This window comes from Chinchilla lanigera, unplaced genomic scaffold (genome assembly GCF_000276665.1).
Source record: "Chinchilla lanigera isolate Chin_1 unplaced genomic scaffold, ChiLan1.0 scaffold00020, whole genome shotgun sequence".
Lineage (NCBI taxonomy): Eukaryota > Metazoa > Chordata > Mammalia > Rodentia > Chinchillidae > Chinchilla > Chinchilla lanigera.
The window spans coordinates 442,373-468,439 of NW_004955421.1; the positions used below are offsets into that span (position 1 = coordinate 442,373).

General features: G+C 41.3%; 1 protein-coding gene across 1 annotated transcript in view; it reads right to left on the bottom strand.

Moving 5' to 3' along the window:
* The window catches only part of Susd5 (sushi domain containing 5), a gene marked incomplete at its 5' end in the record, with an annotated part of 58,327 nt that overhangs the window by 25,312 nt on the left and 6,948 nt on the right, over positions 1-26,067 (bottom strand). Inside the window, 1 exon segment of the mRNA XM_013513642.1 lies at positions 22,182-22,300. Within this exon segment, the coding sequence (XP_013369096.1) occupies positions 22,182-22,300 (119 nt within the window).

Here is a 26,067-nt window from a genome sequence, read left to right on the forward strand (position 1 = left end):
TGAACATCTTTAAAAGGGGTGATCAAAAATCCAATGAGGATGCTGCCAAGTGCTATCCAATGGAAACAGGCAGGCTCATAAGAGCACTACAGTGTGTCCTCGTTCGTCTTATTCACCGAATTGGGCACCATATGACTTCTGGCTACTGCCCAAAGTCAAAATGACCATGAAAGATAAATGTTTCAAATCAATTCAGGACACTGAGGCAGCCACGACAGTGCAACAAAAGACACTCAGGAAAGAGGACTTCTAGAACTGCTTCAGAGAGTGGCAAGAACAATGGGATAAATGTGTTTGGAGTGAGAGGGAGTATTCTGAGGGGGTCTAATAGCAACATGTCATTTACTGTAATAAATTTTTAAAAATCCAAGCATACACCATCATTTTCCATCATACCTCATAGATATAATGTATATATAAAAATATATATTTGTATACTTTGAACACAAATAGGATAGCATCATGTGTTTTATTGAATGCTATGCTTTTTATTTTAATTAATAAACTATTTTTAGAGAAGTTTTAGAGTCACAGCAAAACTGAGAGAAAAACACATAGAATTCTCATATTCTCACTTTCTCTCCCTCTGCAAACCTCTCCCAAAGTCAACATGCTCCACCACAGTGGTATATTTACTATAATCAGTGAACCTGCGTGGATAAAGTCTATCTACAGACCCATTCATTCTGGGTGCTGCACATTCTGTGTTTGGACAGATGTTTGAAGACACGTGTCCACCACTGTCGTATCATACAGAGTCATTTTGCTGTCCTAAAAACCCTTTGTGCTGTGCTTATTCACTCCTCCCTTCCCCAACGCTTGGCAACCACTGATTCATTTACCAAAGACTGTGCCTGTCAGATTGTGCGGGAAGAGTATTAGTTTTGTAAGAAACTGCTGAACTGTCTTCCAAAGTGGCTGTGCTATTTTTCATTCCCATCAGAAATGGGTGAGAGTTCCTGTTGGTCCACATTTTCATCAGCATTTGGGGGTATCGGTGTTTGGGATTTGGTCCATTCTGGTATGAAGATGGTGTATCTGTTGTTTTAATTTGCAATTAATTAATGACACATGAGGTCGATCATCTTTTCATATGTCTGTCTGCCATCTGTCCTTTTATTTAATGGGATGTCTGTTTAGAGTTTTTTGTCCAGTTTCTATCTAAGATGTTCACTTTATTATTGCTGAGTTTTAGAAGTTCTTTGTATATTTTGCATAGCAAACCTTTATTAGATGTGTCTTTTGCAAATATTTTCCCCAGCCTGTGGTTTGTGGCTTGTCTTCTCATTCTCTTGACGCTGTCTTGCAGATCAGAAAAAAATTCAATTTTAGTAAGTTGAGCTTATTCATTATTTCTTTCATGGATCATGGCTATCTAACCTGTAGGAAGTTATTGCCACATCCCAGGTCACTGAGGTTTTGTCTTATGTTATCTTTTAGGAGTTTTATTAGTTTTTCATTTTATATTTAGGATTGTGATTCATTTTGAGTTATTCTCTTGTGAAGGATTTAGGGTCAGGTTATCCAGTTTTTGTAGAACCCACATGGTGACAAGATTATCTTTGCAAATTGACTATATTTATGTGAGTCTGTGTTTGGGCTTTTTATTCTATCTGATTATTAGTCTATTCTTTTGTGAATACCTTACTGTCTTGGTTATGGTAGAAGTCTTCAAGTCTAACAGCATCAGTCCTCTGACTTTGTTCTTTAATACTGAGTTGGCTACTCTGGGTCTTTTGCTTCTCCATATAGTCAGATTCTTCATATCTATAAAATAACTTGCTGGAATTTTATAAAATAACTTACTTCTTTAATTTATTTCACCAAAGTTTTGTAATTTTCCTCGTATAAATCTTGTTATCTTCTCTTATATTTATAGCTAGGTATTTCATTTTGGGGGGTGTCAATGTACAAAATGATGTATTTCTAATTTCAGATTCCACTTGATCATTGGCAGTATATAGGAAAATGATTATCTTCCGTACATTAACTTTACATCCTGCACCTTGCTATTATTAGTTCCAAGAAGTTTTTATTGTTGTTGTTATATATGTTATATATATTTTTTATTATTGGAAGATAATAAATAATCTTTTTTATTATTTAAAGATACATTGTATATCTTTTTTATTATTTTTATTATTCAAGGAAACCTGCATAGTGTAGGCTGGCCTTCACCTCGCTTACATAGCCCAGGCTGGCCTCGAACTCATGGCGATCCCCCTGCCTCATCCTCCAGAGTGCTGGGATTACAGGTGTGTACCCCCCACACCTGACTCTCTTGGGATTTCTTCTTTAACTTGTGTTATTTAGAAGTATGCTCTTTAATCTCCTGTATTTGGGATTTTTCAACTATTTATTATTAATTTTTAATGTAATTTGCTGTGGTCTGACAGCAGATATCATGATTTCTATTCCTTCAAATTTACTAATATGCATTTATGGCTCAGAATGTGGTCTGTCTGAGTGAATGTTCTGTGTAGCTTCAGAAGAATTTGTAATCTGCTGTTGTTTGATAAAATAGTCTATAGATACCAGTTACCTCCAGTTGATTATTTTTACCAATCTGCCTGCTGTATCTGTCCATTTCTGATACCAAAACCTGACAAAGACATTACAAACCTTCGTACCTTCATGAACATAGATGCAAAAATCCTCAACAAAATGTTAGCAGTGTGACTCTAACAGTGTATAAAAATAATTATACACCATGACTAAATGAGGCTTATCCCAAGTATGCAAGGTTGGTTTCACATTTAAAAAGAAATTAATGGGTTGGGGGCCATAGCTCAGTGGTAGCATACTTACCTAGCATGCACAAGGTCCTGGGTCTGATCCCCAGCAGTATAAAAAAAAAAATCTACCACATCAATAAACTATAGAAGAAAAGTCACATGATCATACTGACAGATGGAAAAGAAAAAAAAATCTGACTAAATCCAACGTCCATTCTTAATAAACAGTTTGAGAAATATAGAAATATCTATTAAGTTGAGGAAACCTGCATAGTGCAGGTTGGCCTTGAATTCAATTATGTAGCCCAGGCTGGCCTGGAACTCATGGCAATCCTCCTGCCTCAGCCTCCCAAGTACTGGGATTACAGGTGCTGTTCTATCTATAGAAATAGATAGTTAGAAAATTCCAAGTACCAGGAGATTAAAGAACATGCTTCTAAATAACACGTTAAAGAAGAAACCTTAAGAGAGCCAAGTGTGGTGGCACACACCTGTAATCCTAGGACTCTGGAGGCTGAGGCAGGAGGATCACCATGAGTTCAAGGCCAGCCTGCACTATGCAGTGAGACACTGTCTCAAAAAAAAAAACAAAAACAAAAACAAAAAAAAACAGAAATTTCAGGAGAAATTTTTAAATATTTTAACTAAATGAGAATCGTCAGTCTGTGCTTTTTTTTTTTTTTTTTTTTAACTTGTTGGGATGGAGTGATGCTTCAAGGATATTTACATGCCAGGCCAGAAGCCAGAAGTGTGGCTTAAAATTTCTTTTTAATTTCTCCATATTGCTACTAGAATAAACCTTGTTAGGGCTTCTATCTAGATGTTCTCCAAAGCCTCATGCAGTCCTAGGTGGCTGAATCTAGGGTGTGTGATATTGGGATTGAGGATGTGATACTGGGATTAAAGCAAGCCCAACCCAGGTGCGGGTGGCACCAACCAAAAGGCAGATGACTTGGAAAGTATAAAAGGGAGAGGTAGCCTGCTGCTGCTGGTGGTACTTCTACTGCAGTCACTGCTTGCTGCCTTCTGCCTGCCCTGCTTTGCCATGGACTGCTTTTCCTCTTTTACTGCCCCTTTGCTATGCTGTCCTCCATGGAGCCAGTGAACTATGGACTGACACCTCTACAAACAATAAGCCAAAATAAATCTTTCCTCCTTTATCTTTAGGTGTTGGGTATTTTGTCTCAGCAATGAGAAAACTAAGTAAGACAAACTCAATCTTTTGAAAGGCTATATTGTAGGACATATTATTTAATCACTGGCATATACTTATATTGATCTCAATTTTTCACAATAATAAACAGTGTGATAACAGCCTCATATGTATACTCTTGTATATATCTTATTTCTTTAAAATAAACTTGTAGAAGTAGAAATGCTACATTAAAGTGATGCAGTGATATTTTTTTAAAAAAGAAGAAAATGATTTTAGATTCAGATTTTCTTTTCTAATTTTATATCATGTTTTCCTTTAGTCCTTATACATTCAAATTACCTAAGATGCACACTGCCTAAAAGCAGATATGCTAAGAAAAGATGAAAACAAAAATAAATCTTGTGCTTTAAGCCACCCCACTTGCCCTGACAGCTTGTAGTTTTGGTAGCACCTTCTCAAAGAGATTTATCATTATGCACATTCTTTTAACACGAGAGAGATTTTTTTGAGGATATGGGATATGTATATATACATATATATATTTCAGGAAGACAGCACAGAATGACTGTCCTTCATTTTACCCAGAACACCTTGATTACATTTCATTTATGTGGGAAATAAGGACAGGCAACTATCCTAAACTTGCCATAAATCTAGGGATACTCTAAACAGCATGGCAGAGGTGGGAGCGAGGACATAATCTCAGGGCATCCAGTGAATTATAAAGAGAAGTCATCCGCTTTAATCAAGTCAGGCAAGTGGAATTCCAGCTGGCGTTTCAGGGACAAAGTTTTATCCTTTCTCTCCATTATCCTTAGCTGCCCACAACTGTCCCGAGTGCCCTTCTTTTCTTCCGCATCTAAATCCAGAAAAATGGAGACCCTTCATCAAACACTATCAAAAGATCAGTAAATACTTTTATTTGTACACAGCTTTCTTTCAAACACAACACCAATTCCTTGGAGGAAAATCCAGGAGCAGTAAGGGGGAACTCCAGTCCAAATTCACACCCCACCAAACTCACAAGATCTTCTCCCTCAGAGTTCACGCTGTAAACTGACATTTTCAGAAGAAGCCACATCTGTACTGAAGAGCCTGCAGACTGATCTTGCCTGACTAGAGCACTGCGGCTGCAGTGAGCTGAAATGTTGCAGATAAAGAGCCAAGGTTACGTGGGGCTATCTTTAGCCCATTTAATAGACATCTTGTCAACCTGTGTTTCTGACCCAACATCCTCCTAGCTACTAGACAAAACTCTCAGAATGTGTGCTAAGTCTGACACACCTCTATCTTCCACCAATCCTGAAAACACCTGAATCTTGTAAAAGGGATCTCTCTGGCCTTGCCTGTAGCCTGCTTACCTAAAGACTTTGCTTATACATGTTGTACAAGCATTAACTCATGATTTTCTTTTGTTCTGTGCCTGTAAAAGTTCATGTCATTTTTTCCATGACAGAATATGTCATTCAAGGTAGCTTAAATCCATGTTTCCTGGCCATGATCACTCATATTTGGCTCAGAATAAACTATTTTCATATTTCCTTTAAAGCAGAGTTATTTTAGAATGACAATCTCCAGATTGACCAAGGCTAGAATCTGGGTCAGGAAAACCACAATCGTGCTCCTGAGAGTCTGGATACACATGGCATATGTTTCTGGATTTCCTACAAATGTTCAAGTGAGGAAACACGCTACTTCCTAGCTGGTGTGATTCGGGAGTTCCAGGACAACAGTTCCATGCATGAGCACAACCAAGTGTATGCCAAAAACACCACTCATATCCAGGTGCAGCTCAAATTAGTTTCTTTCACTAATCTTCCCATCTTTAACTAATCTCACAAGGGAACTGTGGAAAACTGCTGGCTATACAGGCAAACCCTCCTCTTTGGAGGGGACTGGTTTTTGGTAAGTTTACTAGTCTTTTGCTATTTTTCGATTATTCTGTAGGTGGAGATTGTGGTTTATGGGTTTCTCAGAACTAAGAGCTGGGTTTCAACAATGTCAACATGAATTACTATTATTTTCCCTTCCAAAGAAAGAAGGTTTGATAAAAGGTCTTGTTTGTCCAACAAATGCATACTAGTAAATGCATTTATTTGACTCATTTTTCAACTTTAAAGGGTACATCTGCCCGAGAGCTTTTGACAGCTAATGTTTCCAAAAAGGGTTTAGAAGTCGTAGGAAGATGGAAGCTTTCATCCTGAGAAACTATAAAACTTCCATCTTGACCTCTGAAATTCTAAAGGGCCAGCAAACCTACTTTATTATTTCATAAACCAAAGATGAGGAAGTTCTGACACAAATGCTTGACCTTTTGTCATCCTCTCAGTGTCACCTAAGCTGTGTGAAGAAGGCCCTGCCCAGCTCTCTCCCAGCCCACACTTGTATTGTCTTTTCCACTCCACTTGATTTTAGTTTTGGTTCTTAAACTCCCCCTCAGTGGTTCTCAAATAGGAGCATGCGCAGAATCACCTGGAGGGCTTCTAGAAACTCTCCGCTATGCTTTTCAGTTTCTGACCCACTGGCTGCACCCAAGAATTTGCATTTCCAACAAATTCCCAGGTGGTGCTGGGGACCATCCTCAAAAAACTACTACTCTAGTTTTTAAAAAAACTACCCTTAAAAACAAGCAAAACGGATATATAGTGATCAGAAGTAGAACAGAGATTGCTTCTGATTGGGGCACAAGGAGGGGCAGAAGATTCTTAGAAAAAGGCTCAGGGAAGTTTCTAGGTGAAGGAAATGTTCTGTGTTTTGCTTGGGTTTTGGGGACACAGGTGTACACATTTGTCAGACTGTTAACTTTAGACTTGTGCATTTGCCAAAATAAATTATACCTACGGAAATAAGTTAATTAAGAAAATACCTTCCCTCAGAAAACATGTAGTCCATTCAACTTGGAAGATAAATGGTTGAAAATTAGCCACAACTTCTCCCAGGGGAAACTGCAGTTCACAAGAGTCTGTGCGCAAGACCAGGGTTTCTAACTCGCAGGCCTTCCAGGAGCACTGCAGTGTTTGCAAGGTGTGTGCACGTTCAGATGCACCCACGGCAGTTAACCGCCATCACACGGAAATCAACACACTGTTTCCTGAGTTTCCCCTCCTCATAAAAATTACAGTAGAAATCTTATAGAAGAAAATAATGTAATGTCTGCAATTTGCTTTAAAATATCTCAATAGGAGAAAATTTTTGGAGGAAAAAATGAATATACTCCTCTTTAACTTCACCAGTCTTAACATGGGTTTTACCTTTCTCATGTTTTTTTCTGCATATGTGTGGTTTTTTTGATACTAGGGATGAAACCTGGGACCTTTGCACTGGGCTATACCCCCAGTCCTTTTAACTTCTTTGGTTTTTTGAGACAGGGTCTTACTAAATAGTTTGGGCTGGCCTTGAACTCCCTATGTAGCCCAGTTGGCCTCAACTTGCTGCAATCCTCCTGCCTCAGCCTCCCAAGCACTGGGATTACAGATGTGTGCCACCACACCTGGCCTTTTACCATTTTTTTAAAAAATTATTTTTAGACTGTGATTCAGTCTAAAAAAGGCAATTAAATTGCCCAGGCTGGGCTTGAACTTGTGGTCCTCCTGCCTTAGCTTCCCAGAGTGCTACAATTATAGGCGTGTTACACACATGGGATATTATGCTTCACTATGATGCAATTTTTTGTTTTATAGCTTGTCAATTTAACTTTGAATTTTTTCCATCAATAAGTATTTGTATTATTTGAATTTATTTGTAAATAAGTACAGATTATTCCATTTATATAGATAAACCATAATGAGCCACCAATAGTCAGACAATAACTTTGCATTTCTTTCTCTACTAAGTAATGAACATCTTTGTCACACTGAACTTTTTGTTTGTTTTTTGAGGCAGCGTCTCCCTATGTAGTTTAGGCTGGTCTTGAGCTTACTATGTAACCCAGGCTACCCTCAAACTCCTGGAAAGTCTCCTGCCTCAGCCTCCCAAGTGCTGGGATTATAGGCATGTACCACCACATTGGTTTGTAATAAAGGAATTTAGGAAAGCCTATGCCAAAACATGCCACTTTGGTGTACTGATTACTTGGGATTAGGCACACTCAGGGGACAGCAAAAAGATCTTCCAAAAAGAATTCAATCTATAAAAAAAACTACATATAAAAAAAAAACTACATATATCAGTAAAATAATATTATTTTTCCAAATTCTTCACCAATTAATCCAATACTACTAGATAATTCATCCATACTGTCCCCCTTGCTATATGCACATACATAGCGTCTGCTCTGGTGCTTTCAGTATTAAAATATTACTAGCTAGCATGGGCTCTTAGCCACATGCAGATGGAAATCATACGTGGAATGTTGTAAGGCTAACATGAAAGTTATTACAGGAAAGAAACACAGACACAGAGAGCAGCGATGGTTACTGCACAAATGAGAGTTCCCGCACAAAGGAGGCCTTTTACTTTTATAAGGGGTCTTGACTTTCTGCTTCCTTGTCTCAGGGAGTGTACCAGTGCACCCCTTTGATTAACCATTTGGTTTTTTTCTCCCTCGCATTTTCCCAAACTGCAGCTGCCGGCTTGTTTCCTATTAGGCGGCTGCTTCAAATTCCTGTCAGCTCCCTTCCTCAGTGGTACACGTGGACTTTGGAGTCGGAAAGTCTGGATTCAAATCTGTCTCTGCAGCTTGTTTGGCCTAAAGCAAGTGATTTAACCTACTCTGAGGTCTTGTTTGCGCGGTGCCTCCAAAATATTTGTCTGTTTGCGTGTCGGTGCCACGTGCTTTTTGATAATCGGAATCTCTCTTGTTATTGGAGAAACAGAACAAACTAGTGAGACTGAAGCACATAATACAAGCTACAAGCAATGGGGCCAGAGGCAGGCAGGCACGAGGGTTAAAAGGATCAGAAAGCCAGGGAGAAGGCTGGAATCTGGAAGAGAATGGGGAACCAGTAAAGAGTTTAAAGCAGGAGATAACATGATCCCCTTGGCACTTTGGAAAGAACAAAGGAGAGGAAGCACGCAGGAAGTAAGCCTGAATCCACTCAAGGGCCCCAGAACAGTAACACGGGCGCCCAGGTGAGGTGCAGACGGCAGGAACAACGTGGGTTTGGGAGAGACTGAGAAGTGCGATGACCATCAATCATGATACAACAACTTGAAGGGATTACAAAATGTCTAGCAGCTTAGGAAAGCACAGCTCTTTGTGTGTGTGAAGGGTGACTGAGTTGCAGGCCAGTAAACTGAGGGAAGAAGACTCACCCCGGATATGGGTGGCACCAATCAATAGGCTTGTAGTCTGGATGGAATAGAAAGGGAAAGAGAAGGAAGCGTCCTGTTTTGGAAAAGCTCCAGTCTTCCCCATTGCCTTCGGACCTCAGTCTTCAGTTTCTTCAGCCTTCACACCCAGGCTCACACTGGTAACTCTACCGAGAGCTTCCAGACCTTTGACCTTGGACTTGTGCTGCATCCCTGTTTCTTCTTTTCCTGTGGTTTCCATCTTTCTGAGGTGGCAGTTACTGGATCTTTCAGCTCTCCAGTGTGCTGTGGGGCATTACATGTTCAGCTGCCTCTGACCCTATAGACAACCACTGTGGAATCTCCCATCTTTGATCTTATAAGCCTACCTAATAAATCCCCTTGCACAATCACACAGATATTTTTCTACTGATTCCCTTCCTCGAGAGGACTGTACTATAGGAGATTTTTACAAAACTTTTTGTTGAAAGGCTGTTGTGTTGAGAGTGAGCTGAGAATCAGGGCATAAGAAGGACAAGTGGTGTGAGCATACTTTGGGATTTAGGGAGTAGAGGCCGGGGATGTGTCTACAAGTAGCTGGAGATACGTAATCTAGGGCTTTTGGGGGAGATCTAAGCTTGAGAAATGATGAGTAGCTGAGCATTTAGATGACAATCGAAATTTTTGGAGAATGCAGTGACACAAGATAAGGGCCTAGGTTAGTTCACTGAGAAGGTGAGCAGAAAGACATCCCTATAGCCAGGCAATTCAAAGTAAATCCAAAGCAAGTCAAGGGAAAATGCGTTTGATGGAAGAATGTGTGGTCAAGTACTTAAGGTTGCAGAAATACCAAGCAAAATGCAATCTGAGACATGGCCACTGTGTGTACACAGGAAAACCACCAGTAGCTCTGGTAAGAGTAGTCTCACTTACGTGATGAGGCAGAAGCCAGAAAGCAGCAGAGAGCAGAATGAAAAAATGATGGTGGGTGAGCCAACGGAGACCATGAGTGTACAGGGACTTAGGGCCATGGGGAGAGAGAGCAGATGGTAGCTAAAGGAACTTGGATTGATTTATAACTTGATGAATGTGTGAATTAAACACTTCTAAACAGTTTCAGGTGGTTTTACTTGCTCTGATTCCTTAAAATAAGTCTCTTTTCCTACCCCTACTGTTGAAATGTTGACTCTCTTCACCTGTCCTGTAATTCTATGCTTGCTTCATCTGCAGTTGGTCAATAGTATGCCTGTAAATACTAACCAGCTCTCCAGGGAGGGTGGAACCTATCGGGACAGGGGAGGGAGGGAATAGCTATTATGTGTAAATGACAAAGTCTAATGCAGTATACAAGAGAGGAGGTCTTAGTGCAATTTCTAGTAAAAAAGAAAAAAGTTCTCTGTAAATCAAAATTATAAAAAGAGCCTGAAAGCTTGGTGTGGTGGTGCACATCTGTAATCCCAGCACTTGGGAGGCTGAGATAGAGGTTTGCCAGGAGTTTGAGGCCAGCCTGAACTACATAGCGAGACCCTGACTCAAAAACAAAACAAACAAACCAAGCCCAAAACAACTGGATATGGGCAAAAGACACTGGCATGAGGATGTTCAATCACAGTATTTATTATACTGAAAATTATGGCAAACCAAATTGTCTATGAACAGGAAATTGTTTAATTTACTATATATTCACATAACAGATTATTACCAGCCATTAAAAGTCACTGTTTCAAGTATGTTCAATGTCATGGAAAGTGATCAAAACCAGAAAGCAAACACATTAGCCATATAATTCCAATTTGGTAAATAAATAAAACATGCAGGGGGTAGAAAGATGCTAAGTAGTATTAATTTCAAGGCAAACTAATTATGAGTGCTCTTAACTTTATACTTTCTACTATGGTGACCACATGTTTATAATAAGAAAATCTATTAAAATGTAAAGTGGAACTAATGATACCCCATCTCCCAGGGTTGTTACTAGAATTAAACAAGCTCATGCCTTGCCTAGAGCCACATGACTGGATCTTAACAAATATTTGAATAAAATTAACTTTCATTTCCCATGTAAGTAGGTAGAAACTGATGATCTTTTGAATTGTTCTTCAAAGAATGGTGGTAGTTGAATGCCCAGTTTTCTGAAACTAAAAACAGCCACATATGGCTAAATTGAAACTGAGTGCTGTGTGGGGCCATTAAAAGGGGCAAAACAAAATGGCCCATAAGAAAATAAACTATGGGGCCATATTGTGGCACTATTGATAATGGTCAACGATGGAGACACGGGCCAAGGTGAGAAGAAACTGGCAGTTGGGAACACAGATTCCTGGTGAATACAAACGTTTGGGTTGGGCTTGGTCCATGAGTACAGCAAAGAATCATTTTAATTTGAGATGGTGACACAAGGTCATCTGCCCTGAGCTTCCTGCTGCTCTGGCACAGGCCAAGGAAGCATTTCTGGACGGTCATGCTATCTTTGTTTCAACAGTGCACCTCTCTTGAAAGCAGGGTATAGCACAGGTGTACATGTAACTATTCTACCCTTCTATATCTCTCTCCTTTTGGTCATCGAGTTCCCTGGGGGGATTTTCTTCTAAATCAAGTCTATATTCATAATAGCTGGGGTGACCATATAGTTTACTGTTCATAGAAGAACACTGTTGCAAACGACAGGGATCCTGGTTAATCATTACCAGAACAGGGTTTAATGGTGATGCTCAGTGATAGAGCATTTGCCTCGCATATATGAGGCTCTGGGTTCAGTCCCCAGTATAGCAAAACAAAAGCAACAACAACAACAAAAACCAAAAATAAATATCAGCATAAGTAAGAACTGTTTTGGGTCAACTGGATTACAGGGTCACACCAACACAGGCATCATAACCCTCAGCCAGAATAGCAGTTCTTGTGAAGATCAGCTATTCAGGAGTAAAATGAAGGCAGTGTCTTAGAAAACAAAAGTTCTGGGGCTGGGGATTTAGCTCAGCAGCACAGCGCCTGCCTGGCAAGCACGAGGTCATGAGTTCGATTCCTGGTACAGGAACCCCCCCAAAAAACAAACAAACAAACAAACAAACAAAACAAAAGTTCTCTAGTGTCTGGATTGGAGCTCTTGCTCCCCTACTCTGCTGTGTGACTTTGGAGAAGTTACTTAATCTTGTTTTGCCTCAGTTTCCTCAGCTGCAAAATCATGATAATGACATTTCTTGAAGTCTTATGGAAATTAAATGAGTGAACACAGGCAATATAGTGAGTGCTACAACAAATGTTAGCTAAGCTATGTTTATTTTATCCCTGAAGTCAAGACTTTGAGCTGCTGGCTCAAAGTCAACAAAAATGGTGGGGATGTTTGCATCAGGTGTGACCGGGCTTGGGGACCTTCTGCACAGAAGTGGAAAGAACAGGGACAGGAATATTCATGCACCAAAGGCTTCATCTGCTCCTGCTAGGAGCAGTGATGAGAGACAAGATACCAAACCTCTCTGTTCTTCAACTTCTTCATCTGAGTAAAGACAATAACTAATACCATCCTTCAGTTCTGCTTTGATGATTAAATAAGATACTATGTGGATCACTGTGAAAAACATAATTTTAGAATCAGAATATTCCTATAAAGCTGCTCGATGTTCTCTCTCTCTCTCTCCCCCTCTCATGCTGGCACCTATGGTCTTGCTCCTGCTGGGAAAGTGGTCTACCTCTGAGATAAAGTCCTTTTTGAAATTTTATTGTTAGACAGGTCTTGCTAATCTGTCCAGGCTGGCCTGGAACTTGCAGTCCTCCAGTGAGTGAGAAGGTGGCATCTCCACCCCAGTGCGCCTGGAGGGAAGAGCATCAAGCCCAAGAGGACCATTCTCAAGTCCTCATGGAGTCTGCATTGTCATCTAGACTTCCTTGGACTCTGCTTCCCCTTTTTGTTTTCCTGTTTTCTCCCCTTGGGAATGGAAATGTTTATCCTATGCCTGTCCTACCACTGTGTTGGAAGCATATAATTTGTTTGGTTTCACAGGTCACAGTTAGAAAAACAAACTGCCTCGGGGTGAACGAAACCCTCCTAATCCATATCTGAATTAGATGATATAGACTTAGGACTTAGACTTAGGTATAGACTTAGAGGCCTTGGACTTTAGACTTCTGAGTTGATAGTGGAATGAGTTCAGACCTTTGGGCTGCTGGGATTAATGAATGTATCTTGTATGTAAGAAGGACACTCGTTTGAGAGGACCAGGAGTGGAACGCAGTAAATGGAATGTTTGTTGCCCCCTCTAACTTCATATGTTGAAATCCTAACTCCCAGTGTTATGGCTTAAGAGGCAGGGGCTTTGGTAGGTGATTATGAGGAGCCCCCACTAGCGGACTGGTTGCTTATTGAAGTCCCTGGAGAGCTCCTTCACTCTTTCTGCAATTCGAGGATGCAGCAAGATGGCCACCGATGGACCAGGAAGTGGCCCTGATCAGACATTAGCCTGCCCACACCTTGATCTCAAACTCTAGATCTGTGATAAATAAACTTCAGTTTCTTGTAAGTTCCAGATTATGATACTCTGTCAGAGCAACCCAATGGACTACAGTTCTGATTACTATTTCTTCTTTTCTTCCCTGCTCTTCCCTCTCCTACTCCCTTCCTGCCTTTCTCTTAAATGATCATGATTAAGGCATTCACTTAGCAGAGGAGCAGGAAAAGGGGAAAGTAAGAACCCCTTCCACTGACCAGAGGAGAATCCATTAACAGTTTGGGTTCAGAAGATGATTCTGCCTCTGTCCCTGATCGTGTGGATGGCCTCCTTCCTGCCCCTCCTGCAGACACTGCACTCCCACAGACAACATTACAGACTCTTCTCCCAGCTCCTAGCTGCATTTAAGATGGGCTGTAACACTGGTGATCAATGTTTTACATCTGAGAAGAATTGTCAAAGTATTTGCAATACCATATTTGTAAACTCGCCCACTGACTTTTCCCCAGGCCTGGCTCCTGGAATGCATTTGGGCGAGCTGTCTCACCACCTCAGGGTTCTCCCAGTATTACCTCTGCTCAGTGCTTCCTCTATTGTTAGTGGAATCAATCATACTAAATAAGATTCTGAAATTCGGGGGAGATGTGGATGAAACTGCCACACATACAGCGAACTAGGCCCTCTTACATCTGAAGACATGGATAAGTGAGGCCTCTTCCATTAAACATTTTTGATTTGCAAAACATACCTGTAGGTCTCAGCCCCAACGACAAGGAGAATGCCCTATGTGCTCTGCCTAAAGGGGAATGTTTTCAGGAAGACAAGTCCTGGAGGCTTTGATCTCAGCTCCCAAGGAGGAGTGTGCGCAGGCAAAACCCTATGGAACAGTCAGGGGGACTCTGGCCACAACCGTGGAACAATCCTGCCTGCTCGCCTGACCCAGCATGCAGCCTTTGGAGCTGTCCCCTTCAGCACTCAGGCTCTTCCCCACAACCTGACGCTTCTCTCAGCTCACCCTGACCGAGGAGAGGTGAGATGTGAGGGGTCAAGGTATCCACATTATAAAACAAAAACAGAAAAACTGCTGGAAACTGGGGGTCCAAACAAATACTAGAGAGGACTCTTCACTCTGTGGGAGGACAGCTGCTCACCCACTGCAGCTGTGCCCCGCAGGCTCCTTGGGCACTGTCTGCCGCAGGAAGGGCCAAAGCAACAGCAGCTCCCTTGGGGTGCTGTGAGGAGAGCAGAAGGGAGCATGGGCTTTGGAGTCGGAAAGATCCACATTTTAGTCTCTTGCTAACTATGGCTGTGGGCAACTTTAACTCTGGGAGCCTTTACAAGTTACTGCCAGGATTCAGACAAGTAATATAAGTGCTTCTGATAAAAATGTTGTAAACGTGTGTGTGCTTCGCTCTAAGCGGGAGCATCCTTTGTTCCACGTTTCCAGTCTTCTTCCAGAACTCTGAGCCACATAAAGGCCCCTTCTAGGAAACTGAACAGTGGACTGTTGTTAAGCAAGTGACTCTCACAGCACCAGAGGCTGTTGTGAAACAGCACAAAGGAAAGCATCTCCAAGTGTGTTTGAAGGCTATGCAGACCCCCAACTGTTCAGCAGAATTTGAGGAAAAAGCCACACTCAGCTCTTAGCTCTGGGGACTTGTGTCTGTGTGTGTGTGTGTGTGTGTGTGTGTGTGTTTGCATGTGCAAGGTGGGGCTTTGGGTTCTTCACATTTACTGCATACCAGGAAATCATAACTCTAAATACACTGACCAGTCTAAAGTGCAGCCCCAGCTCTTCGAAACTATACAGAAGTGGAGATGTCTGTCCTGGTTGCTGGTGCCCACAACCCTAGGTGTAAAGACATCACAGAGCTGTTTGCTCCAGTGGTCGAAGGACCCCTTAGCAACATTTCTATGGCTGCCCTTGGCATTCCTAAGAATTGGCTCTTTGTGTGTCAGGACTGGTTCAGCCCATGTTTTTGTAGTGGGAAACTTTAGTTCTGGAAAAATAAGACCTGAAAATCACCCCCCACCTAGGGTGCTGGGGGCAGGGAAGGGGGCATCACTGCTTATGGCAATGGGGATTACCTGGGCTGTTTTCCACAGACACCTTTCTGGCAGTTACTGGAATGTTGTGAACATGGCTACCTCTTCTGGAGCACTAAGGCAAGGGTTCACCCAGAACTGGTCTCTCTGAACCACTGAGGTCTTTACACTCCTAGCCAAGGCTTCACCTGTTCTTCCTCTCTGCACTGTCCTGTCCTTCCTAACCCACTGTCCTCATCAAATTCCACTGATTTGCCACTGCCTCACTCCTAAATTACCCTTCTGTTTTGTGTCATGAAAACATGTTCATTTCTCACCTGCCTTGATACACTATAAACTCAAGTGTAGAGATAGGTCCTCCATCAGTTTGTCTGTCTGTCATCTGTATCCATAAGTATGGGCAGTGGACTTGCATGACTCTGGACAAGCAAATGACCAACACCAGGTCAATGCTCAGTAAAAGAAAAAAAAATCAAAGATTTCTGATCATTCTCAGTGACGGATGAGCTGCCAGCTCTCTTCTTGAGGACATATAGGAAATATTTCATTCCTGGTTTTTGTTTGTTTGTTTGTTTGTTTGTTTGGTACTGGGAATTGAACTCATGACCTTGCACTTTCCAGGCAGGTGCTGTGCTGCTTAGCTATATCCCCAGCCTTTATTCCTGTTTTTAAGGGAATATTTGTGACTGTGAAGTATGCAGCAAAGAATCCAGTGGGGGAAGAAGAATACAGTGCTGAGAAGATGAGGATGGCTGGTGGGAAGGGCGGCAAGGCCAACCCTGTCTCAGGGAAAGGAACAGCAGCAGCACACAGAATGGACCCTTGCAGTGTGACTGACAGAGGGGAAAGAAACTGGAAGCCTTCAGACCCCAAGTCATCAACCCCGTTGACAAGCGGCCAAAGGAAGTGAAGCCAGAAAACTCCAGTGGAGGCCGCTTATTTCATCATCATCCAGTTGGTTAAAAATAACTTCACTTATTATTTTAAGTGAGATCACCTCAGAGCTGGAAATTCACTGTCAGTGAAATAAAAAATAAAACTACTGGGAGGAAAAAAAGAAAAGTCTATACTGGTAATGAATTTGATTTCAATAAAGGAATGCAGGACACTGACTGAACATTTCATAGACCCTGTTGTCCTTCTGGGCTTTGGCTGAGGCATGGGTTGGCCATTTCTGGAATGAACAGTCCTGTCTCAGCTGAGGGAAGTAGCCTCACAGGCAAGAGGCTACCTTTAGAGAAATTTGCAGGGAGTGTGCACTGGGCTGCACCACACACACACACACACACACACACGCACACACAGCAAACTACAGACTCATCTGCTCTCCTTGACTCCTGCCAAGGAACTACACCTTCATCAGCAAACAGATTTCCCTTGTTGATGGTGCTATCAACAAAGGCTGTACTGAGGAAAAGGTGCAACTTGACTGAAAAGGGTGGAGGGCTATGTGGTATGGTTTACATGCTCTTTCTAATGTAAGAAAGGAGAGGGACAGGGACAGAACTCACTCTTAGTCACCGTGGGGTGACCACACTGCTTTTCCAGATAGCACCAGGAGAAACGGCCCTATGACCCTCATCCCACCTCAACATGCCTTCCTGAATCTCCTTCATGGCTTACCTGAAGCCTCCTCACTGGTCAATGCTACAGCCCAAGGCTCCAGTCTTCTCCTGGTGTGGCCCTCTGACCAGGTGGGGAGGGAGGGGTAAGCCAGGCCCAAGCAAAGTGCCCTCAGATGCAGGGCCTTCAAGGACATGACTGCAATGGCTGCAACTGTGCCTGTTGTATTAAGATGACAGCCAGTCTTCACACACACACATGGGTAGGTGTCACATACCTGATATACATTCAACATTTCAGGAAAGACATAATGTTAGTCTGCCATGACTCCCAGCATATTGCTCTGTCTAGGTCACACTTGAGAGTCACACAAAGGGAGCCTGCAAGCCACTGCTGGTGCTGATATTCTGCCCTTTGAACACGTAGACTGTGTACAGCTGGGCTTTCTGGTGTTGGGCCTTAGCACCTTCCAACTTTGATCATGTACTTGACTCCCTATGCCTCAGAGCTTTTTGTGTTTTGAAGGGTTTATTTAGTTTTATTTTTTGCAATGCTGAGAATTGATGAAGAGTTTATTTTTATTTGTTATTGATGTTATTATTGATGATTTTGAAGGAGCATATAGATCATTGATTTTGAAATTTTTATGTTATTTCATATTTATAGAAAAATTGTAAGAACAAAGAACTCCCACATACCCTTTACCCATGTTTACTAATGTGTATTATTTATCCCACCTTTATAATTCTCCTCTCTCTCTCTCTCTACACACACACACACACACACACACACACACACACACACCTCGAATATGTGTATATAAGTGGAAGCAGCTTCTATGTGTATATGTGTGTATTGATACCTATGATTCTTTTTTGAATCATTTGAGAATATATATATACCTACAATATACATGGTATCTCCTGCCTCTAAAAACTTTGGCATGCATTTCCTAAGAACAGAGATACTCTCTTACATAAGTGTAATACAGTTACCAAAATCAGGAAATTTAAATATTGATACCATACTATTTTAAATTCATAATCTGCATTCAAATCTTATCAAATATAGCTACTTTTTCCTAGTCCATATGACGCAAGATCAAAAGCTATATTTCACTGTCAAGTCTTTTTATGCTTTTTAATCTAGAAATGTTGCTGTGCCTTTATCTTTCTTTTGCTTTTGATTTTTTTATCATCAACATTTTTTTAAAGAGTAGGATGCCCCTCAATTTGAGCTGTTATGGTTTGTGTCTAGATAGCCTTTCAAAGCCTCATGCAGTCATAGGGTTTTGTTGCTCTTGCTATCTTCTGCTGCCATAAGCATGGCTCCTCTGCCATGTACCACCTTGCTTGGAGCCAACCAATTATAGACTGAAACTTCCACAAATTGTTAGCTAAATAAACCTTTTCCTCCTTAACTTTGGGTGTCAGGTATTTGTCTCAGTAATGAGGAAAAGTAACTAACAGAATTTGGTACCAAGAGTGGGGTTATTGCTATGACTGTACCTGACCATATGGTTCAGAGGCCTTTAGATGGCTTGTGGGAAGAGTCTGGAAAGGTGTGGAGATGCCAGCTGAAGAAGTAGCACTGGAATGCCTTAGGCTAAACTGTGTGGGAGATTCTAGTCAGAGCTCAGAAGACTAGAAAGCTGAAATCCTGCTGATAAAGACCAGACTCAGGAGGTTTCTGCTGGGAAGAAGGACGTTATTGGCTGTTGGACTCCAGACAATGTGTGTTATGGATTTGCAGAAAGTTTGTATGCATTTTGCTTATGTCCAGAGACTTTGCCTGGGACTGAGATTAAGGGTAGCAAACTAACTAATCTTGTTAAATAAATTTTAAGGAATTGAATGTTGAGGCAATGGCATAACTACTTTTGGGGGCTTTTAGCCAGATCAACGCTGAGAATCAAGAGCACAAAGCCCAGCAGGGTGATTTAAAATGTGAGTTTGGTCAGAAAGTAAAGATGTAGACTGCAAAGATAAAGCAGAGGAAATCTTAATCGCTAAGAAGGAACAGGAGAATAAAAAAGATGGCCTGAGGGCATCACAAGAAGCAGCAGGTCTCTTACCCTTTGCAGCCTCAAAATTGCAAAAGGGAAAGACTTTGTTTTGAGAAGAAAGCCCCAGAGCACTATGTTCCAGAAGGGTGGCAGCATAGAGAATTTGTTCCTCAGCATTGGATTCACAGTGCTCAGTGATCCAGGCACTTGACCCTTACAGCCAAGAGAAAATGAAGCCTGGCTACTGCTCCAGCTGGCAACAGACCTTGGCATAATCCACATAGTGCTGGTTTTAGGCACATGAAGAATGCAAGAGTTGTGGGGTTAGGAAGGCTTCCACACAGATTTCAGAAGGCCTCATTTGTAACTTTTGGAATGGAAAAGTCTACCTTGTGCCACTGAATGTTGAAAGTGTTTAACTTTCTTTTCTTTGTATAGGGGCTCACATCTAAGAGTTTGCCTTAAACCTCAGAGGAGACTTTTGATTGGAATTTTCAGCAATGCTGAAACTGTTTGGACTTTGGCAACTCTTACAGATGGACTGAATGCCATTTCCATAAAGTTATCTGCATGAGTCTTTAGGGGGTCAAGGGCAAAATGTTAAGCTTTGTGTCTAGATATCCCCCCAAAGCCTCATGCAGTCATAGGGTGTTTTCTTCAGAGGTGGTTGAATCTAGAGTGTGTGATTGATTCATAGTGCAATGCTGGGATTAAGGATGCTGGGATTAAAGGTAGGTGATTACTGAATCAGTCCACTGATTGGATTGGCACCACCTTAATCCTGGTAGATTGGAAACAATATAAGGACAGAAAGTTATCTCTGTCTATCTGTCTCTCTCTCCTCTCATTTTGCTTTTGCTGTATTCTGTTGCCATAAACTATTGTCCCTCTGCCATGTGCCATCCCACCTTGTAGCCAGCTGATTAAGTACTGAAACCTCCACAAACTGTAAGCTAAATAAACTTTTTCCTCCTTAACTTTGGGCATTAGATATTTTGTCTCAGCAATGAAAAGTAACACATCAGCTTTGTTAATGTTGCCTGGTGATTAAACTGAGTTATGCGGTTTTTGGCAATAATGTTATTTAATCAATTTGTTCTTCTACATGCAACATATCAGGAGGTACATTACCTTGGTTTGCCCACAACTCAAATATGGAGTCACTATCATGGCTTTGATCATCATGTCCTATAGGACATGAATGAATGTTTCCTATCCCTGGCTTTATGCACTATGATTGTGGACAAAAGAGGCACAAACTTAAATTCACACAACTTGTGATGACCTTGAGGTAGAAATTGCAGGCTGCATTGTTGCATGATGAGGAACACATGGCTCAGTCCCCACTCTCAGCAGCAAAGCTACCTGCTAACAAGCAGCTTACTGTATTCCCATTAGCAAATCCAGCCAAGACTAGCAGAAGAGCAACATAAATCAGTGGTCCACAAAGTTGTGAGCTAAATAAATAGTGCTTTTAAGGCACTACTTTTTGGAGTGGTATGCTACATCACAATAGCTAACTGATGCTTCTCATTCATCAGGGGAAAGAGCTAGGACTCTATTAATTTCAGATCATTGAAGAAATAATTGCTCTGGTTTTCTTCCAGCTGTGTCCTATCTCCTTCAGGGACCTGATTCTGCCTGTTTGTGATTCAAAGGATCATTTTAATTATGTGGTTTTACAAAAGGCCAAGGACAAATCACAGTGCCACATCTTTTTGCTGATTAACTGAACAGATCAAGAGCTTTCCTACACTCCTCCATGGAAATCAGCTAAGGAAGAATCTCCCTGGACAGAGACCCCATAGCAGAAGAGAAGCTTCTCATTAATAAACTGACAATCACGTGGCAGGGCCTAAGTTTCACCATGGCTTTTACATTTACCAGCTCCTCTAACCTCTTTCTTGGAGTTGGGGATTTGGCTCATTTGGGGTGCAGCCTGAGGATTTATATTTTTAACAAGTGCATCTGCTTGCTATTGCTAAAGATCAGAGAAGTTTGGGAAATCCTGCATTATAAAAGTAGTTCTCAACATAGGCTGTGCTTTAAAATCATTGGGATTAAAAAAAATCCTTAATGCCCAAAATATTTCCAGCAGAATTTCTAGAGCTGGCACCCAGGCATCAGTGTTTTCTTAATACTTCCCAGATGAGCAGTGTGCAGCCAAGCAGAACCTGTGCTGATTTCTACAACTAATGATTAAGAAACTGACTTTTTCTCCATTAGCATGAAATCCCCCTTCTGTGGCATGTGTTTCTGATAATGAAGAAGTACTTATTTTGGTGCTCATGAAATGCTGCCCCGGAGACTTCTTTATGGTTTTCTCCCCAACCGCTCAGCTGATTTTCCAGAAGGAAGTTGAATTTTCCTTCCTAAAAGCTGTTTTCTAAGTCCTATAGATTTCCTTCTGAGGAAAAGTACTTTTTCTTTTTGCTGTGCTATTTCCTATGACAAGAGACTGAAGTGCAGGCTCTGAGCATCAGCAGCTGGAGCAGATGTTGCCAGGGCTCTGCCTTTATCCCTAGATAGAGACCAGACCATTCCCATGCACAGGGGCTCTGGGTGGGCACCTGTGCTTCTTTGCTGGAGGGTAGCATTTAGGTTACTGGAACCTTTTGCTTATTCAAACAAACAAACAAACAAAAACCCAGAAGAGCATAGGAATTTATATCTCCTGAAGTAGCCCTTTGCCAAGGACTGACAGGTGCAGTGGTATGAATACTCCAGCTCCCTTATTCTGCTGCCAGACATTTCCTGAGAGACCAGGCCAAAGTTACCCCTACCTTACCATCCCCGTGAACTGCACTTAATTTTGCACCTCTGCTTGGCCACCTTTCCTTTCCTATCCAATTCTTCACTTCCCAATTGTCTTTTCTTAGAAGTCCTCTGTAAAGCACGTTCAGAGAGTCCTCACCTCAAAGACTCCTTTTACTGAACCAATTCTAAGGCAGCAACTGCCAAGATGCACCCTCCAGGACCTTTACAAAGACAGAGGCACTGACCTTCATCCTTAATACACAGGGCACTGTACACGCCTCCAGGAACTGGGCTGTTCTCAATTCGCACATCAATAGCTCTCATGATCTGCTGCTCACCACTCCCTTTACTACACACAGTTGTCCTGGAACAGACAAAGGAGACACTGGGTTAGCAGAACTTCTCCGAGTTGAGAAAAAGGGAAAAGAATAATTCTTTTCTGCTATCAGCTCTGACCTGCAGGTATTTTTTCTGATTCATGAGCTTTGACTGAAAGTGTCAATATGGAAACATTCTCCCCAAACAAAGGTCATCATTCAGGCAGGCAGGTGATGCTTGAGTTGAAATCACAGGTATCAATACAAGTTTCAGAGGCAACATACTGTTGGTCTCTTCTAGCATATTTTTACTTTATAACATTCTGCCCTTTTTCCTGTTCTTTTTCACATTTCTTAAGATAGATCATTAGTTCATGAACCTTCAGCTTTCTTCACTTTCTAACACAAACATTTAACGTGCTGTATTTCCTTCTAGGTATACTTTTAGTAGCACTAGTTTAGCTTGGGTATATTTTTGACATTGTCCAATACTAAATATGTGCTGAATTCTATTATAATCTAAATTTTGTCCCATGATTTCTTTAGGAATATCTTTTGTAAACAGGAAATAGTTAAATTTTTAAAAATTCACCCAGCAAGCTAGGCACAGTGGTACATGTCTGTAGCCCTAGTTCCTTGCGAGTGAGGAAGACTGGCTGAGGGGGTGTGTTTCAGACTAGCCTGAGCAACACAGCAAGACTACATACGAAAAAACAAAAACAAAGAAAAAAGCCCAACCTAAGCCAAACAAAAACCATTTGACAATCTGTTTTATAATATGAGCATCTTTCTACTTATACTTAATTTAATCACCAATTTCTTTTAATTTAGATCTTCTATCTTACAAGTCTGTAACTGTGTCAATTTGAGAAGTTTAGAAGTTTAACTAGGCGACCCAACAGGGGGCCAGGGTCCTTACTTCGTAAACAAACTCATCCTGTGCAAACCAAGGGCATGGAGATTGTGTGAGTGCTACATCCACCCAAGGGGGTGGTAGCCTGCTTACAATACAAGGGAGGAAAAAGAGGCTTGCTTTCCCCCATTTTGCTCTTGCTGCTTTTGCTGTCTTCTGCCTCCTTGACGTGTTGCTCCTGTGCCATGTGCCACTCTGCCTTGGAGCCAGCTGATTATGGACGGAAACCTCTACAAACTGTGAGCTAAATAAACCTTTCCTTCCTTAATTTTGGGTGTTGGGTATTTTGTCTCAGCAATAAAAGTAACCAAGACAATGTCTTACCCATTTTTCTGCCTTTTATCCTTCCTCTTCCCTATTTTGGAGTGTTTGAATTGCTCTTTTGGGGAAGAGCACTGGCTTTCTCCTCTGGATGGATTTGACTGTTATTTATCCTTTTACTAGTCCTTTAAGAAGAACCCAGAAGTTACTTCTACCCTCTTTCTCAGTAATACAACTTAAAATACAATGTATTAACTTACTTAAAATACTTTTCACCTACACTATTTTAGTATACAGTATTATTAGTATTTTATATAATTATATAACTATATAATTATGTAATTTCAATTTGCCCACATTATTTATTCCTTCTATTCATTCTTTTACACATCCACAAGCTTCTACCTACAAATAGTTCCTTCCTACATGAACAATCCCCTTTAAGTGTTTCTTTTAGTGAAGAGCAAATATAATGACTTCTGTCAATTTTTATCTATCTGACAATGTGTTCATTTCACCTTTAATACTGAATGATATTTTCACTGGATATAGAATTCTAGGTTGACAGCAATTTTGTTTCAGTACTTTGATGATATTGTGTTTGGGCTTTCAATGTTAGTTCATTATTGTTCCTTTGAAAGTAGTATCTTTTTTTCTCAATATTTTTTTGTTTTGTTTTGTTTTGTTTTTTTTGGTTTTTCTCCGGTACCGGGAACCGAACTCACGACCTTGCGCTTGCCAGGCAGGTGCTTTTGCCGCTGAGCTAAATCCCCAGCCCCTCAATATTTTTTTACTTTACATTTGACTCCTATCATCAGTCTTTCCATGATGTGCTGAGTTGTGAATTTCTTTTTGTGCATCCTAGTTGGGCTTTGCAGGACTTCTTGAATCTGTGCTTGCTAGCCTTGAACTCACTATGTAGCCCAGGCTGGCCTCAAACTCATAGTCATCCTCCTGCCTCAGCCTCCCAAGTGCTGGGATTATAGGCATGCACCACCATACCTGGCTTCTTCATGTTTTTCTTCAGCAGTTGATCATTCCCATGTTGCCTTTCCTCTACTTCTTTGTCTTCTCCTTTTAGAAATCTGATTACATGCACCTGCTTTGTCTTTTACCCTTTCCTCTATACTTTTCACATCCCCCCATTTCTATTACTTATTCTGGATATCTCTCTCTGAAATATCTTCCAATTCACTAATAATTTGTTTTGTTTTGTTTTTCTTATAACTGGGTATTGAACCCAGGGCCCTTTTTAAGATTTTCAGACAGGTTCTCACTAAATCACTAAGTTGCCCAGGATGTACTTGAACTTGTGATCCTTCTGCCTCAGCCTCCTAGAATGCTGGGATTATAGACATGTGCCACCACGCCTGGCTTCTATGCGACTTTTTAATCTGCTGTTAAACCCTGGCTCTTTAAAATCTGTTCTTAAATCCATCAAGTTCTTAATTTTAGTTATTGTGTTTTTCATTTCTAGACTTTTCATTTGATTGTTTCTAATAGATTCACATCGTGGCTGACTTACAATGTCTGGGAAACCTCAGCCAGTCTCAGGCTGGCTCTCCATGATCTCTGAATACCCTGATTACACGAAGAAATTTTAGGAATGGAGTTATGAAAAACATTCCCAACATTGTGGAAAGCAGCGAGGATATAAAATACAAGGCAGAAAGGGCCACAGCTTCAGATTCAGCAAAAAGCCCTGGCTACAGCCTCAGCTGTCCTCTTCCTTCACCTGCTGCTCCACATTTAGTACATTTGGAGGCACGAGTGGGCATGGCTGTATGTCTTGCATGGCCCCCTGCTAGGCAGGCCAGAATCATCATGAACCAAAGCAGTTCTTTGAACTATTTTGTTCTTTCGTATTCCGGTAGCATGAAGGAGAAAGTGGAATAGCTCCTACCTTGTCTGAGAAAGACTAAAGACCAGGGACAGCACTATTGGGAAGTGTTACCCCAGCTGGCCACAGAATTACTTTGCTGAAGTCTTTCATAGATCGGGAACACAGACAGGACACAGGGGATGGGTTGGCCCTGTTTATCGTGTCTAGGAATTGAGCTGGGAAGACTCACAGGCTGATCACTGCTAGCAGTTTATTCTGGCTTTTGGTTAGGACATTGGTTGGAGCTGTTGGCAAGCGACCCTATGTGAGGCTCTTTCATGTGGCCTGTCCTTCCTTACAGCACAGCCATCTCAAAAGAGTTAGACTTCATAGAGCATCTCAAGTCTACAAAGGTCTCCAAAACTCTCAGGCTCAGGCGGAAGCTGCTTGGCTTTTTCCACTGAACCTTACAAGTCACCTAGTGTCACTCTTGTATATTCTACTGGCAGAGACCACACTGTGCTGTGTGTGGGGGGTCACAGGGCACACCTCTTGATGTGAGTGGCATAAAGAATTGGTGGCTATAGTTTTATTAATCAATATTAACTATCTAAGTGATAAGAGAATGCTGGACAGAGATTCTAATCTCAGTAGTAAGGATACATTTCTTTTTTCCCAAGTACAATGCTTATTTTTTTTAATTTTAAAAATAAAAGGAGGAAAACATTAACAGACAGACAACATTTTACAAAATAGCAAAAGAACAGTACAGACAATACGGAGTTACAAACAAAGTGGTAGGAAATTAACAATGCTTG